General features: G+C 40.1%; 1 protein-coding gene across 1 annotated transcript in view; it reads left to right on the forward strand.

The window, feature by feature from the left end:
* Positions 1–18,396, forward strand: part of PRELID2 (PRELI domain containing 2) — a 74,023-nt gene that overhangs the window by 14,635 nt on the left and 40,992 nt on the right. The window contains exons 3-4 of the mRNA XM_005599332.4: positions 1,315–1,388; positions 2,934–3,094. Coding sequence (XP_005599389.1) covers positions 1,315–1,388; positions 2,934–3,094 — 235 coding nt within the window. The remainder of the gene's footprint in view (positions 1–1,314; positions 1,389–2,933; positions 3,095–18,396) is intronic.

Below are 18,396 nucleotides of genomic sequence, written 5' to 3' on the forward strand. Positions count from 1 at the left end.
TCAGAGAAATCTGATTTCAAGTCTTGATTTCCTTACTACCTACATGACCTAACTTCTTGGAGGCTCAGTTCCTTCATCTGTTAAATGGGAAAATAATAACAATCCTTTTTTTCAGGGGCCGGCCCTATGGCCGAGTGGTTGAGTTCATGTGCTTCATTTCAGTGGCCCAGGGTTTTTCCGGTTCGGATCCTGGGCACGGACATGGCACCGCTCATCAGGCCACGCTAACGCAGTGTCCCACATGCCACAACTAGAAGGATCCACAACTAAAATATGCAACTATGTACTGGGGCGACTTGGGGAAAAGAAGAAGGAAAAAAAAAAGATTGACAACAGATGTTAGCTCAGGTGCCAATCTAAGAAAAAAACCCACAAGCATCCTTTTTTTACGTTGTCATGAAGATCAAATGAGAGAACAATGTGTATATTCCACAGTGGTATAGGAATGTTGATTACAATTTTTATCATTGATGGGGTGTCTTTGCCTCCAGGAGTGGCTAATCCATTTTAAGTCTGTATGCTCCAAACATTGGATGAGATGGCCAAAGGAGTGCCAATGGGCAGAGGAGATGAACCAGTTTCTCAGCCTATCAGCAGCTTCTGGGCAGTCAGGGTGTTTGCACCAAGGTTCAGGGCTTCTATTGCCAAAGCTTTGAGAAACCCTGTAGGAGCGTGATTGAGTCATAGTAATTCACAGAGCAAAAGACAACACTTCAAAGTTTATCTTTTTCTCTGACTCAGTCTCCCTTTTTCAGATCATGTTTATTGTGTGGTTTTTATATCCCTGGTGCTATGCTGGAAACTTCGTTCCAAAACAGAGTAGTTCCAGTCACAGGGAGTCTGTTCGCCTATGAGAGAAGAGTGTGCTTAATAGAATTAATTATAGGTTTAAATTTTATAGCCAGAAATCTATGCTTGAAAACATGTTTGGTGCAGAAGGTGGCAAAGTCAGATTCTCCATCTTTTTGTTGAAACATTCTCTTTGTTAGAGTTGAGCAGGAGCTCATTGGCCATTGTCGTTGGAGTGTTGACATTGATAGTCCAGAGCAGTGAACAATTTGTGATTGTTTTATCGTTGACTTGAGAATATGCAGTGTGAGTAGCTGTTTTACCCTTATTCTTTGATCACAGATAAATATATTTGGAGTGATTTGGCCCACAAAAGTGGTCAGGAACCCTGAATTTTGAGTTAAACATTTTCTTTAGGAATTCTACCAATAGAAAATAGAAATTGCCATTAAGTTTTATTGACAATAAGACAAGATTCATTTCCTTAAATTTTTTTTTTTGAGTGTAAAAATTTTCTGTTTCTAGATGTGTCAACAGGGATCATCTACAGAAAGAGGATTGCAATCTGTCAGAATGTGATTCCAGAAATGTTAAGGAAGGTAAATTCATTTCAGAATTTAATTGAATTCGGTGTAACATTGGGCAGTTTTCAAATAGTCGTGGAAAGAGCATTTTCAGATGTAAAGGGGCATTAGAACTTCCCCCATTCTCCTACCTCATAGCCTTTCAGAGGGGGAAAGCTCTTGCATATCCAAGCTCAGTTTTGACAGGTCCCACCGGAAATAGTTGTTTTCTGTTTGTTTCTGTCTCTCTTTCTTTTGTGGAGGGCTCTTAGTGGACATAGAGACGGTTTACAGTTATTTTAAAGCTACCTGGACATTTTGCATGAAGCGGTCATCTTTTCTAATCTAGCCATGGTTAGATATGACTCTTAGGTAAGAATGATCAGACATGGGTAGACGGTAAATATTTAGTCTGATCTTTGGTAAGGAAGATAAAAGATTCAGTTTCTATTTCACTATCAGAGAGAATAGTTATTTCAGGGAGTATAATACGCTCAGTGCTCTCTGTAAGACTTTTGGTGTATGTTTCTATAAAGTAATGGCATTAATGATGAAATCTTCATGATAGCAAATTTTTTTCTTTCTTTGAAATCCTTAAGCACCCCGGTGATTGTTGGAAAAGGTAAGTGGAAATTTTTCATCACATTGCTTGAACCGTAGAGGGATTATTGACAAGAGTCCTTTTAGAATCATTAGGAAATAAGAGGAGAGCATCCTGAAATGTACTTTTAGAAATGTCTCAGATGGCTGTTTCAACCCGGAAATGATTCTGTGTGTGATGTAGAACTCAGCTGGGCTCCTGCTAATTAGCTTGCAAATTATATTACTGAGCTGTATGTAAAAAACATGGTGGCTTCTCTTACTTCCTTATCGTGGATTAAGCCTCTGTCACATTCTTTAGTGGAAGGAAAGCTGATATGACAATTAAAATGAACTTTTTATTTTCCAGATGGTTAAATGTGTTTCAGGGTATGCAGCAAATTATTACTGGTTTTTTCCACAGAGTGTGTACCCTGCCTTTGCCCTATATACACTCTTTGAATCTATTATTTAAAAAGGCATTCAGCTTTGTCTTGTATCTCAATTCTTAAATAATTTAAGGACACCTCTGACTTGTACAATTCTGCCTTTGTAGTTTTCCATGTCTCTTCTACCTAGGAAAGCATACATTTCTAGGTATTGGACAGAGTTTAAAATGAAGAAACTATTTTACCTGATATTGTCCTGCATGTGAGCCCATAAATGGGTGCAATTAGAATCCATCAATTTAAGAAGGCCATAACCAGCCCTAGAGGAGACACGAAGGAGGCTGATAATTTGCTTAGTGTTTAGCAGTTAGGGAAACAGGCCAGGGACTATCCAGCCTGCATAAATCCTGGGCCATTTGCACATCCTAACCAGCATTTAGTAAGGTCGTAGTATGTTTAAGTATCAAGGACTTAAAGCCATTGGTGAACTATCATCTGTATGTCAGGATCACTTGTCTTCTTAATTATCCAAGACTAAAAGCAACTCCAGATGCAGTCCTTATGTAGCCTTCTCTTCCTAAATTGAGAAAGCCATCTTCCCTCTGTTGGACAGGTGAGCATTTTAAAGGTACCTAGTATCCAGTTAGAAGAGGAATCATGGCTCAATCCTCAGGAAAGAAACATGGCTATGCGGAGTCACTGCCTTACGTGGACACAGTATGCATCCATGAAGGAAGAGTCTGTCTTCCGGGAAAGTACAGAAAATCCAAATTGGTAAGATCACCTCTGAGTGTGTGCATGTACGTGTGTGTGTAGATTGGGTGCAGGGATGCACAAATGAGCACATATATTAAAAAGCTATGATTCTATACTTATAACCTCTGTTTACAACTCATAAGTTACACATATTAATTTTTAATTGCACAATTAATGAATAGATTTCCTTTGGAGGATAAATGACAGAGCTCAACTCCTTTCTGATCTTCCTATCCGTCTTGGTTCCTTTTTGCCCTCTCCAGAGGCACTAAGTGTTATCAGTGTGCCAACTCTTCTTCCAGACCTTTAAGAGATACCTTTAGGTACTTAGATGTGTACTCACAGGGACTGTATAGTATGGTTTTGTATATCTTTTTTACATGCATTCTTTCATTCTGTGTAACTCATTTTGTACTTGTTGTTTTTTCTTAATAGAGTGTTTCTAAATTTCATCAAATTGATATATATAAAATCTAACTTTTTCTTTTGAACTGTTGCATAGTATTCAATAATTAAACTGCATTCTGTTTAGCTTTTTCCTTTTTGACAGATGTGCAGATAGTTTCTAGTTTCTCTTTATTACAAACAGTACTGCAATATTTGTGAAGCATATGACTCTTGTATGTGCTATATGTGACTGTTTCTTTGAAGAATTTTTTATTTTTATTTTTTTGGTGAGGAAGATTGGCCCTGGGCTGACTTCTGTTGCCAGTCTTCCTCTTTTTGCTTGAGGAAGATTGTTGCTAAGCTAACATCTGTGCCAGTCTTCCTCTATTTTGTATGTGGGATGCCGCCAGAGCATGGCTTGATGAGTAGTGTGTAGGTCTGTGCCTGGGATCCGAACCCGTGAACCGTAGGCCACTGAAGTGGAGCACGCGAACTTAACCATTACATTGCCAGGCCAGCATCTCTAAAGGAGAATTTTTAATCGTCAGGTTTGTTGAGATATTTACATAAAATAAAATTTATTTTTCTTAGTGTACAGTTCTGTGAGTTTTGGCAAACTCATACATATACAGTTGTGTAACCACTCTCACAATCAAGCTATACAGCATTTAAGGTAGATTTTAAAAAGCTATATACCAAGACAATTCAATGGGGAAAGAATATTCTTTCAGCACATGTTGCTGGCACAACTGGATATCCAAATACAAAAGAATGAAGTTGGACCTCTACCTCATGCCAAATACAAAATTAGCTCAAAATGGATCAAAGACCTAAATGAAAGAATTAAGACTATAGAACTCTTAGAAGACAACATAAGTGTACATTTTTGAGATCTTGGATTAGGTGGCAGTTTCTTAGGTATGATACCAAAAACCCAAGCACCAAAAGAAAAAATATGTAAAATTGACATCATCAAAATTAAAAACTTTTGTGTTTCAATGAACACTGTCAAGAAGGTGAAAAGACAATCTGGAGAATGGGAAAAAATATTCACAAACTATGAGTCTGATGAGCGTCAAGTATCTGAAATATATGAAGGACTATTACAACTCAGTAATAAAAAGACAGGCTAATTAAAAAATAGGCAAAAAATTTGAATAGATATTTCTCCAAAAAGATATAGGCGTACCTTGTTTTATTGCTCCTTGCTTTATTGCACTTTGCACATAATTTTTTTTTATGAGACCCTCCACCAGCAAAAAGATTTTGATCTGCTGAAGGCTCAGATGATGATTAGCATCTTTTAGCAATAAAATATTTTTAAATTAAATTATATACATTGTTTTTTGGACATAATGCTATTGCACACTTAGTAGACTACAGTATAGTGTACACATAACTTATATATGCACTGGGAAACCAAAAAATTCATGTTGCTCACTTTGTTGTGATGTTAGCTTTATTGCAGTGAGCTAGAAGCAAACCTGCAATCCCTCCGAGGTGTGCCCTTATACAGGTGGCCAGTAAGTGCGTGAAAAGATGCTCGACATCGTTAGTTGTTAGGGAAATGCAAATCAAACCACGATGAGATACCACTTTAAACTTGCTAGGGTGGCTGTAATGAAAAAGACACAATATCAGATGTTGGAGAGGATGTGGAGAAATCAGAGCCCTCGCACACTGCTGGTGGGAGTGTAAATGGTGCAGCTGCTGTGCAAAACAGTTTTTCAGTGCCTCAAAAAGTTAAACGTAGAGTTACCCCTTCACCCAACAGTTCTACGCTGTGCTGAAAACATATGTCCACACAAAAACTTGTACAGGAGTCTTCATAGCCCATTATTTGTAATAGGTAGAATGTGGAAACAAGCCAAGTGTCCATGAACTAATGAATAGATAGAGAGCATAGGGATTAAGTATAAAAGCTGTGACCAGAGAATAGAGGTTTTTGCATATATATTTTTTTGGACATAGAAGTACTAAAAGGATGGAATTGTATGATTTTATGCAAAAAACACAAAAATCTGTCATTTCATTTACCTCGTTTCAGCCTCAATTTTCTCACGTATGTGGGCAATTGGCTGGTCTGAAAAGCTGAACTGAACCTTCATCAGTGATATATAACATGGTAATTGGCCTTGAGGATCCAGAGAAAACATCCTTCAGAACCTTTCTCCTTTGTGTGTTTTAAAAAAACTATTATTATTATTTGTTTTATTTAATTGTTTTATTGAAGTAACATTGGTTTATAACATTATATAAATTCCAGATGTACATCATTCTGTTTTGACTTCTGCATGGACTGCATTGTGTTCACCACCAAAAGTATAGTTTCCATCTGTCACTGTGCAAATGTGTCCCTTTGGCCCTTTTGTCCTCCCCCCCCCCACCCTTTCCCTCTGGTAACCACCAATCTATTCTTGGTATCTGTGTGTTTATTTGTTTATCTTCCACATATGGGTGAAATCATATGATATTTGTCTTTCTCTGTCTTATTTTGCTTAGCTTAATACCCTCAAGGTCAATCCATATTGTTGCAAATGGCAAGATTTCATCTTTTAAAAATTATTTTTTAAATAGTCAGTCTGATTCTGGAAGAAAGGATACATGTATCTTATAAAAAATATTAAACAGTTCTGGGGGAAAAAAGGAAACCATTTTTATCACCTAGCAATAATATGTGTTTACATAACTTTCTTGGCTCATTCCTAATTGGCGTTTAGATTTTTTCTGAATTTTTTGCTATTACAAACAGTGCTGTGATGAAATCCCTATGAATACATATTTCCCCGCTCAGTCAATGACCTTTTAAGGTAGGTGGAGCAAAGTGGGGTTTCTGGGTCAGAGGTTGTGTGCATTTTATATTTTGATACATATTATCAGATTCCTCTTTATCAAGGTTTGACCAGTTATACTTTTTTCTTTCTTTGGTTTGTTATAGTCTTGTCCTCTCTAAAGCACTCACTTTTGGGTTATTGACACAGCAAGCCCATATTTATGGACACCTACTATGTCAAGGTAAAGCTAGATCCTTTACCCGCAGTGTTTTGAGCACCAGGTTAAACAACTTACCCAAGGTGATACAGTCAGTAAGTTGCTGAGCCAAGATGTGAATCCAGGTATCGTGGACTCCACCTTGAGCAAAGTGGGGATGTAGGAACATAGACATTTATAAAGGGTGGATTTATGTCAAACTGTAGAGTGCTTTGGATCCCAGGCAATGGAGAATGGGTTTTGTCCTTTCAGCAACAAGCAGCCACATGAAGGTTTCTGGGTAGGGGATGAGGTGATGAAAACTGTGATCCAGACTCTGGGAAACTTATGTTTCCTTAGCTCTTGACAGGGATTTAGAAAGGCATTTTAGGCAGACATGAGTGGGTAATCTTAGGGGAACGTCAGAGAAAGAAGGACATATTATTACTTTCAGTCCCCTCTGTTGCCAGGCAGTGTGAGTAATGGCTAGCCACTGCACCCAGAGGATGAAATATGAACAATTTTTTTCAAAGAAAAAAACCTTCCATGGCTGCTGGGTCTAAAATTAGACCTTCGTGCTGTGTGTTGGTTAGCAGGTGTGCGTGTGTGATGGGAAACCAGATGTCATTGTGGCCCCGCTCATGGCCTCTCAGCTCAATTCAGAGATGGGCTCGGAATGGGTTCCCTATAGAATCTGACTAACCCTTGCCCTACGTCGTTTTCACATGCATCCGGTTTTGGTTTCCTGCTGACTTCTCTGCAGTTGCGGCACCTTCTTGGGCAAGGGCTACCTCGGTCTTTCCCATGTCTATCTTATCACCCAGCTGGGCATTTCTCTTATGGTTTCTTCCTTTATTAACTTCATTGGACTTTTTCTTTGTGCGGTTTTTATGGAATGGAATTTACATCCTTTTCAGAACACAGAGTGATGTGTTGTTTTTCCACTTCGCTCACTTTTCCGGGGTCCAGCCTGGTACTCTGTGCCTCAGAGAAGTCCTCCTGTACTTATTCTATTTCTTTTCCTATATCAGTTAGGCTGCTTTCACAGCAAATAGCAGACACCCTGCCTCAGATGATAGCAGCCATCACATATATGTTGACTTTGTGCCAGGCACTATTCTAAGTGCTTGATATATGCATTTATGTCTGTGTGTGTATATATGTAGCTGTGTATATGTGTGTGTATATATATAGATGTATGTATGTGTATATATATTCATTTAATATACATATTCATTTAATCCTCATAGCAACCCTATGAGGTTGGAACTATTATTATCCCATTTTGAGGCTTAGAGAAGTAACTTGCAGAGGTTAAGATGGCCAGTAAGTGTCAGAGAGAGATTCTGACCTGGGCAGTTTGGCTCCAGCATCTGTGCCGTTGCCTTCCTCTCCATAAGGAACTGTATTATCTCACAACCAAGTGGGCTGTAGTTCCACAGTTGTTCTTTGGCTCCACCTTTCCCTGCGTAGTCGATTATTTTTTCAAGTTGGGTTTCCTCATGGCTGCCAGTAGCAGCTAGAGTCAGCATACTTTTTTGTCCACGTTTGTGAGGGAAACAGACTTGTGAGAGGAAGAGAAACTGGGTCCCCACTGTGGGGGGAAAGACCTCCTCCTGAATGTGTTCGAGTCAGCTTAGATCACCGGCTCCCTCCGGGACCGAGAAGAGGGATCAGAGGACTGATACGGGCTGGTTGACCCTGGCCAATCAGGATCTGCCCCAGAACTGGGGTGGAGTCAGTTCCCCCTGAAACACATGGGCTGCGTGGGTGAGGGATGAGCACCTGAACAAAAATAATTGGAGCCTATAAGAAGGGGACCCTGCATACCTCTTTTCCTCTTCACGTGTCCTTTTCGCCATGGTGCCCGCTGTCTTTGTTATGCTTGGGAAGTAATGGAAACTCCTCTGCAAATGAATTCAAGGGTGTCTGTACCAGTGATCAGGCCTCTCAAGCGAAGGGAAGTGGGAACTGGAAAGCCAGCAGGAACTGAGGCAGCCTCATAGTCTCTTGTCTTTCCAGATGTGGCTCATTTGTCCAACAATCTACAGGTTTTGCTTTATTCACACAGCCAACCTGGCTCCTCCAGGCCTCTACAGGCTCTCTCAAGTCCTGTGCCACAAAAACTCACTAGACTCTTGGGTTAGAATCCCTCTTCTGAAACTGCAGTTATATGCTCTTGCACAATTCACTTCTCTAAGCCTCAGTTCCTCAGCTGTGTGATGGGGATAATATCCCTACCTCAGAGGTTATTGTGAGAATTAAATGAGATAGTACATGGAGAGAGCTTAGAACAGCGCCTGCCTATAGGGTTCAATGAGTGTTAGTGATTAGTGTTATTACCTTTTTGTTGTTATTGTCATCTTAAAAAAATTCACATGACTTTTTTTTTTTTTTTAAAGATTTTATTTTTTTCCTTTTTCTCCCCAAAGCCCCCGGTACATAGTTGTATATTCTTCGTTGTGGGTTCTTCTAGTTGTGGTATGTGGGACGCTGCCTCAGCGTGGTTTGATGAGCAGTGCCATGTCCGTGCCCAGGATTCGAACCAACGAAACACTGGGCCGCCTGCAGCAGAGCGCGCGAACTTAACCACTTGGCCACGGGGCCAGCCCCAACATGACTTTTGATTCTAATCCTTAGTGTGTATTATTTTAATATAGAAACAGTGTTTATAATTATTTACCATTACGCTGTAGGAAGATGTTCCGCGTTGTGGTTTTGTGTTCCCTCAGCACACCAACTCTGGGGATGTGAGCTCCTCAATTCGAGAGTCATGGGAGTAGGAACCCTTCTATTTTAGTTGCAGCACGAGACTTAAGCTCTGGAGAGAATAGCATCCAGGGGTCAATGCAAGCATTTGTCATGGACTGAATGCCCCCGTATTTTGGGTTCTCAGTTCATGCTATGACTGAGGCTGTTGTAGATCCAGGGAAGCCATGCATGGTGCTCTGAGGAGCTGCCTGAGTTTCCAGAGTCAGAGATGCTGGGCTGATGCATTGCTTTGTCTTAGGACACTTGGCCCAAATCAGAAAATAGAAAAGTGAATCTTAATCTGAAATAAAAACATTGAAAATCAGCTCTGTGGGAATGTGCTTTATTCTGTAGAGCAGAACACAGGGATTTACTGTTGGAAGTGGAGAAGGGAGTATACTGTTTTAGGTTTTTCAGATAGAAGAGAAAAGCCATGGTTTCTGCCCTCTGAAACCTTACATTCTGAGATACCCCTTTTTTTTTTTTTTGGTGAGGAAGATTGTCCCTGAGCTAACATCTGTGCCAGTCCTCCTCTATTTTTGTATGTGGAATGCCGCCACAGCATGGCTTGATGAGCAGTGTGTAGGTCTGTGCCTGGGATCTGAACCCACGAACCCCAGGCTGCTGAAGCAGAGTGTGTGAACTTAACCACTACACCACTAGGCTGGCCCCAAGATACACTTTTTAATTTCTTGCTATTTTGTGTTTGTTTCTATTCTTTAAAATGTATTTGCTTGTTAGTTTCTGGTTCTTTTCCTTATAATAGATTTTTATTGTACTAAGTGGGAATATAGTTGAAATGCGTTTGATTTGGCTTTAATAATGGACACTTACTTTATCCAAGTACTTCTAAACGATAATCATCTTGTAAAAGTATTTTCTTGGGCTGCTGTCTTTCACTATAGCTGTGTGGGTTTTTGCGGTAAGTAAGAACTTTTCTGTTATCTTAAAGCAGGGTTTAAATTGTCACCGTCAGTGGAGACTTGCTCTCTTCCTGATAGTGCAGAACTGGGTTTCTTTTGCTTTTGGGTAACAAGTCTATTCTCCCACACTCAGCATCGAGCATCTCAATGGCCTATGTCTTCACCTTTCCGTGTCTAAGAGCTTTTGCTTATCCACTGATACTTGTAAACCTTATTTCTGAGGTTTGAAAATGCTCAGCCTAGTAGCGTGTGTGTTAATATCATTGAATATGTTGATTCAGCGTTTATAAAATATCAAAGGAATTCCTCCTGGAATGTGATAAAAGAATCAAAAAGCTAAAATCAGACTTTACACGCAGATTAAATTAATGGGATGAGCAGCTGTTCTTAGTTCAATAAATTTTCATTATTATTGAAATTACTCATATGAATATTTTTCATTCTAATAAATAAAATATATAACATGTTGAATTTTTTACTTTTCAATTTCTGGATTAAAACATCTCAAGTCTTGAGTATTTATCTGGTGAATCACAAATCGTATAATTTGCCTGTTTCCAGGGGTGCATTGTTGGGCATTTTTCCTTTGTGTATTCGTTTTTTCCCTGCTCTGAAGTCTTTTTTTTTTTTTTCCTGAGGAGCAAATTTGACACTTTGGTGACTTCCGTGTGCTTGGCACAGGTCTTTTTAGTTGACCTCCAAACTTGCTTTCACTGAAATAGTAAAATATTCCGGTTTTGTTAACTTACTTAGGAATTATTTCTAAGCCCCAATCTTAATGATAAAGGGCTTGAAGGTGTGGTTATCTAATGGCCTGAATAAATTCCACTGTGGCCATCCCAAAACATGACTTCTTGTGCTCATATTAACTTTGATTTCCAAAGCACCAGTGGGTGATCAAACAATTAGCAGAACGTACTGTCAATTACAGAAAACTGAGCAACAAGGCCTTTTCTGTGTAAATATGATCTCTGGGCAGGGGCCTTACTTTTAGCTCGATAAGACTGCTCTCTAATAAATACTCATTTGCCTTTTACGTCTGTGTTCATTTAATCAGGGTCTTCCCTGTGTTCCCATCTTGCTGTACCCCCATTATCTAGCACAGTGCTTGGCTTTTGGAGGATGCTTTGTTGCCATTTGTTGAAGGAATGGTGGATAGTGCTTCTTATGGGCCAAAATGGGGATGAGAAGAGGGAGGTGGAAAGAGATGGAAATGGCAAGAGGGGCAAGTGCAAATTGGGAAAGTTTGATAGGATTTGTTAGGAAATTCAACCTAGAGGGACTGTTGAATCAGTAATACAGAGACTTCTCTTCTGGTTTTTGCTGCTTGGTCACTTACAACCGTTTGTCTCTGGGGAAAGGGATAAAGCTGGTCTGAAGTCCCTCACAGAGTGATGTGAAGATTTAATAAGATAATAAATGGGAGTGTTCTACACTTGGGGAGTAAGGTGCTAGATAACTGGAAGTTGTTATTGGAACTAATGGTGAATAAATGCTGTTTTCAAAATGGGGTGGCTCCTTAAAAGTACTAACTTTGAAAAGTGGCATAAGCTGTTTTATTGAAAATGGAGATGATGGTTGAACTGGAAACAATGATGTTTAGCCAACAGAGCATTCTATGCCATTTTGACGTAAGAGCTTTTGAAATATCTTAGTGAATACCTGTTGATTTTCTTTTTCATCCTCCTTTGCTTTTTGGTTTTGAGTTGTGTATTAGTGCAGGACTCAGGGGAAGGTTAAACATGTAGATTCTAATTTTGTGGGCCTAGGCTGGCTCCTGGGAGTCCACATTTTTAAAGGCCTCCAGGTGAATGTGTTGAGCAGCTAGATTTGGGCACCCCTGATAGCTAGCCAGTCCCCTGTGGTTCCAGTGGTAAGCAAATACACTGCCTGGCACCCCTTTGAACTTCATGTTTTGCAAAGTTCCTGTTAATCTTGTAAAGCATGACCAGTTGATAATCTGGCTCTCCAGCAAACAGTAAACACTTTTCAGCAGAAACACTCTTGTAAAAAGTTTAGCAAAATTCAGATGAGGGCCTTTTTGAATTTATACAAGAGAGGAATTTTCAGTGGAAGTAAGGGAGGAAGAAGGGAGACTCAGTGAGTCTGATTTGTGTCAAAATTGTCTTGCACTCTCTGCTCTCATGGAACAGAGATGCCAGTTAAATTTTCTTTCTTTCTTTTTTTTTGTTAGCTTTTTGCATCTCTAGTGAATATGTAAAAAGTTTGGATATTAAAAATTATAATACTTTATCCACCATACATTGCTATCTTGTAGAATAACCTAAGGGTCTTGAGATAGTAGACAGAAACCTGCTGACAATCTACCTAGTCAAGTGATGTGGATTAAGGCTGCCCCAGGTAGAGAAGCCCAAGGTGACCTGGCCTACATGCCGAACTATATGACCCGGTGGATTTTTATGGTATGAATTAGGGCTGCCCCAGGGAGAGAAACCCAGGGCATCCTCACCTACATGCCGATCTATATGACCAGATTCATATCTAAAGTTATACGACCACACAGTAACCAGACCCCATCTACACTGAAATCATTTAGTGACTTTTTACATCATCTTTTCTTTTTCCAGTAAAAATAAGTCACGTACCTGTGCCTTATAAATTTAGCCCTAACCCTCAACTCGGGGCAGCAGCAGGAGCTCTGACTGCCCATGGGTCCTGTCCCCATGGCTGCAGCTGTTCACTGCCCATGGGTCCTGTCCCCATGCTATTCCGTACTATTCTCTAAGTAAAAGAGCACCATTGCCAGACCTTGAGAGTCCAAGAAATCTTTTCTTTCGACTCTTCGGCTCGCCGTCCCCGCATCATTTCGATCTGACTTCTCCATCAGTTTGAGAATTGACACCTGGGAGCTTGATTGTTGTCTTTCGAATCCAGGCTAATATTGGTGCTAAGCAAAGAGATAGAAAATAAAATTGATAAGCTGATTTGCACTTACAGCTACATTTTGAGATATTTTCTGTGCTGGAGGTAGAGGCAGCTCTGTTTTGTATGTGTCTCACCTCCAGAGGGGTGTAGCGCTGGGCAGAATTTAGGGGTAATTCCTGGGTCGCTGTGTTTGGTTCTCCGCTCTGCTCTGGGATGACTCACCAGTCTCTTGTCTGAAGATAAGAAAACCTTCCAGCCCTCACATAGTTCTCGTTTGGATGCATCTTACTCCAAGTATTCTTTATTATCATATTTAAAAGTGTTTCCTCTTTTTTTGAACAAGTATGACACGTTCATTGTAGAACAGTTACAAAATACTTATAAGAAAAAATCAGAATATGTTCATGCCCTCTTCAGGTGTGTGCTCTTTCTAGTCAGTGACCCCAAAGGAAACTGATATTCTGAGCTCCATCCTTGTAGATTGGTTTTGCCTATTGCTGATCTTCACATGGAATGGAATCATAGACTATGTACTGTGTTGTATCTTGTGTATCAGTGGTTTGTTCTTTTCCCATTGCTGTGTAGCATTCCATTGTTAGGAGCATGCTGCAGTTGCTACAATTTATTTACTCATTCTGCAGAAAACTCATTTTTACAAACATGGAATCACACCGTAAATGGTATTCTGACTTTTACATTAATTTAACATTACATTTGAGACTGTCTTTTCTTATTAAATATGTCACTTTTAAATTATTTTTTTATAGCTGTCCAGATGTATTCTTTGGATAAAATTATTCTAGTATGTTTTATTAAGTGTCCTAATTATTGGGTATTTGCATTATTTCCCATTATTTGCTCTTATAAATAATGATGTAATAAATGTCTTTATAGGCTGGTTTTATAATCATTTAAGATTTTTTCTTAGGACTCATTGTTATGGGGGCTGGCCTGGTGGTGCAGTGGTTAACTTTGCACATTCTGCTTTGGCAGCCTGGGGTTTGCTGGTTCGGATCCTGGGTGTGGACCTACACACTGCTTGTCAAGCCATGCTGTGGCAGGCATCCCACATATAAAGTGGAAGAAGATGGGCACGGATGTTAGCTCAGGGCCAGTCCTCCTCAGCAAAAAGGGGAGGATTGGCGACAGATGCTAGCTCAGGGCTAATCTGCCTCAAGAAAAAAAAAAGAGGACACATTGTTAAAATTAGATGTTATGAGTCCAAGGGTTTGCAGGCTTTTATTAGGTATAGCTAAATTGAAGCATGCATTCCTAAGCATCTCTGAAAACTCTCTAGGCACATGGCAGTTGGCAGTGTTGTGTAGACCTGCATTTGAAATAGGATCCGAAACAGCTACATAATTTGCAGGGGCTAGTGCAAAATGAAAATGCAGAGTCCTTTGTTTAAAATGGTTAAGAATTTCAAAACAGTGACAGGAGAGCATTCAACTAAGTGTGTAGCCCTGCTGATAGGTGAGCCCTGTGCGACTGCATGGATCACATGTCCTTGAAGCCAACCCTGAATGGGATGCATGTGCTGGTGTACCCAGTATCCCAAGACAAGCCTCCAGTTGGGTCAGTTCACAAACTGTTGTATATTTTGAATCTTTGCCCACCACTCAGGATGCCAGTAAGCTTGCATTGACTGGGCACTTTTCTAGGTACTAGGATTGTGAGGTTAACTATGTGGATTCAAATAGTGGTCCTGCTGCTTATTTTTTTGACTTTAGCAAATTCGCCTCTCTGAACCTCAGTTTTTTCATCTGTAAAGTGGGGTTAGTATTACCTACTTAATGAGATTGTTGTGAAAATTAACTGAAATGTGTGTATATAAAGGACTTAACAATGCCTTACCACAATAGGCTGTTGAAAAGTACTTTCTGTGATTACATCAATTTTTAAATACTGTGTTTTCAGAAACGGAGCCACCCTGCCCTATAAAATAGACCTGCACCAGCTGCACCAGGCTGCCGGCTTCTTGAGATTCCACCATTTGATTATTCCTTAGTGTTACGGCATTCCCTGCTGCTGCCCATTGTTATAATTTGGGGTTATTGTTAATGACCCATTCCCAGGATGTTTAAAAGAAAGCCATTCAGAGGGAGAGTGCTGTCGGAGCAGAGGTCAGAGAGGCTGGCAGGATGTTTGGTCTCACACGGCTGTTATGCAGACAGTGAGTGTGTGACCCGTGATAGCAGAGGGGGAGACACTCTGGCTGGAAAGCTGGGTGTTCATTCAAACCTCCAAGGGCTTTGAATGCCAGAATGGGGAGGGAGAGACTCATTGCCAAGTGGCTTACAGTGATCAAGTGCCACCTAGAAGTTAATGAAGTACAGTGGTTTTGGAGGTTACCAAAGCTGGATTTGTACTGGCGGCATTTAACTCTCAGACACTGTGCTTCTCTTTGTGTAAGTGGGAATAGTAGTGGTGGTAGTAGTAGAGGATGTTATTATTATTATTCCTGGTGTCAATATTATTAACTAACATTTATTGAATGCTTACCCATATTACCTTGAGTGCTCTCCGTGTATTGCCTTATTCACCCTTGGAGCAACCTATGAAATTGGTATTATTAACCCAGTTTTCCAGAGACTAAGCCTCATGGAGCTTCAGGAACTTGCCTACATGGGCAGGTCCCCATTCCACGTTAGAGATGAGGTATGAATCCAAATAACCTGACTCCAGGGACCACAGCCATAGCCCATGTCCTCTGTGTGTGTGTGTGTATGTGTGTGTTAAGGCTGAAAACTGCTTAGTGCTTATTGAATTGGTTCTCTGGAGGAAAAGTTATATAAATGGCTTTAGTAAGATAGAATGGGAGACACGACGTATTCTGGCGTGGTGGAGTGCACGTATGAGCAGGCAGTCTCACAGCAGTGTTAGGCCTAGGGGGTTAGACAGGGCATGCCCAGGCAGTCTGACCTGCAGACCCTGACTTTCCTTTGGGCCACCCCACCTTGTGTTTACAGGAGAATACCAGAAACATCATGATTACAACTGAGATGTTATCACAATAAGAATATCTGTGGAAACTTTATTTTTCCCTCAAAGAAACTTTAATTAAATTCCCGTCATGAAAACAATTAGGCAAGATTTGCCATACCTAACCGGTCAATAATTCAGGGGCGGGATCTCATTAATAGCTTTTGCTTTCCCAAAACTACCATTTTGAGGATTCTGAGCTGATGACTGCATGCTCTGGGGATTAATTCCTGATCCATATTTTCTCTGAACTTTTTAATTTTCCCAAGTCCAGAAGGGAACACATTTTTAAATGACCCAAAAGTAGGGGACTGATTATATAAATTACCATTCACTTTCACAAAGATGTTCCTAGATTTGAGCTGTGCTTTCTCTGTCATGATTCCATTGTGTTGTGTGTTGAATTATGTCCGCCTGTGGACAAAGTGATAGATGTGACTTGGATACAGGCACTGTGTGAATGAGTGAGTGAGCCTCCTCTTAGCATGATTTTCCAGATACCATGGTGGCTTATCTCTCAGCCAGCTGAAGGCTGCCCCCTACTGACTTTAGCAGGTGGAAGTCCTGAGACATTTGGTTCAGTTTTCCCTCGTGAAAGTATTGAGATCTACTACAAATTTCCCCCCTTCTTTTGCTTCTTCCTTTCCTCTTCCCTACCCTCCCTCCTTCTCTCCATTCTTTTGTTCCTAATGCTTTACTGATTTCCTACCATGTGCTAGTCATTGCAGTTGGAATTGATGCAACGAGGAAAAAAAATACAGGTAAAACCATTTAGAAAAAGTATTTGGCATTATCTATTCAAGTTGAAACTGTGCATGTCTTATGACCCAGATATTCAACTGCTGGAGCCTCTAGAGGCACTCCTGCACATATGTACCTGGACGCGTTATAAGTATTTTCTTTTCAGCACTGTTGATAATAGCCCCAAACTGGGTCCATAGTAAATGTCCATTTTGGTATAGTGGATAAATAATTTGGAGTATTTTTAAACAGTAGAACACTATGCAGCAATGAAAGTTAACAAAAACAGCTATGTACAACAGTATGGATGAATCTCAACTGAGCATGTGGGTTTTATTCTCTCTGCCTTAGTAAACAGTCAGTGAGAAGATCATTGTGTGCTTAGGAAGCTGACTTTGGGCAGTGTGTAGTATGGGAAGTCCACGCTGGAGACAAGGACCCCACTGGGAGGCAGTTGTGCTGGTCCTGTAGAAAGAAAATGCTGTGCTAAACCCAGGTAGCAGTAGAAAGGGAGAAAGTGACATGGACTATTGAGGGATGTTAGACGTAAAAGAAGTGCAATCTAGTGACTAATTGAATGTTTGGATTAATTAGAATAGGAACCATATAATATCTTGCCGAGATTGCTAATCTCATAGACTAGGAGGATAGTTGTGTCATTAAGAAAGGAGCAAGAGTAGGATTTTGAGGCAGTAGATAATGAATCTGCATGACATCAAGCTATATGCCCTCGAATAAGTTATTTAATTTCTCTTTTCCTCATGTACAAAAGAGAGAAACAATTTTAAGAGTAGCAACCTCAGAAGATAATACAGTGTCTGATACATAATACTGTTACTCTCCAGTGTTTTGAAGAATAAGTGTGACCCTGAGTACAGAACGTCATAAATGTGATGCAGTCCTTCCTTGAGGCTTGACAGAGATAAAAGGCAGGTGCAGGAAGACTTGAACATCCTTATGTATCGAACGAAACATCGAACACTTCAAGATTGGGGGCGGGAGAGTCTTAGGACAAAAGGCGCAAGGAACTGAGTTTAACATAGTGTGGAAGAGGAAAGCCAGGAGGTGATTTAATGAGACTTTAACTGAAGGGTGAGTCAGAAGGTAGCATGTACCTTTTCTGAAAATGGTTCTTGGTAGCACAGAGCCTTTTAAAGAATAACTTTTTATTTATGTAAAAAGAATCCTCAGGGCCTTATTATTAATATTTCTTTGTGATTGCCAAGTAATACATATTTATTGTAGAAAATTAGTAAAAAGAAGAACAAAGTAAATAAATAACACCTGTAATTCTAATGTCCAGAGATTCTGTTCGTATTTCGACTCTGTCCATTTGTGCATCCATCCATACGTCTATCCATGCATCCATTTTTCTTTCTTTTTTCTTCAAGAGCTAAAATTAGACTGTATGTCGCGTCACCTGCTGTGTTTTACACAGAAGCTTAAATGGAAGCTTATCCAGCCTGAGGGATTTAGGTTAGCTTTGTGTAGGAAGGAGAAAATGTCTGATGTGCTTTGTCAATGAGTCATTGAGGAAAAGTGCAACATTTTCTTCTCTGGAACTCTTAAAATATAATAGGATAAACTCTCATCTTGTTGATGGCAAGGGCATGACCCCGCTTTACTGCCCTCTTATTCTCTGATACGTGGGCAAACCCTGAGAGTGTTTTTCTGAGCACT

This window comes from Equus caballus, chromosome 14 (genome assembly GCF_041296265.1).
Source record: "Equus caballus isolate H_3958 breed thoroughbred chromosome 14, TB-T2T, whole genome shotgun sequence".
NCBI lineage: Eukaryota > Metazoa > Chordata > Mammalia > Perissodactyla > Equidae > Equus > Equus caballus.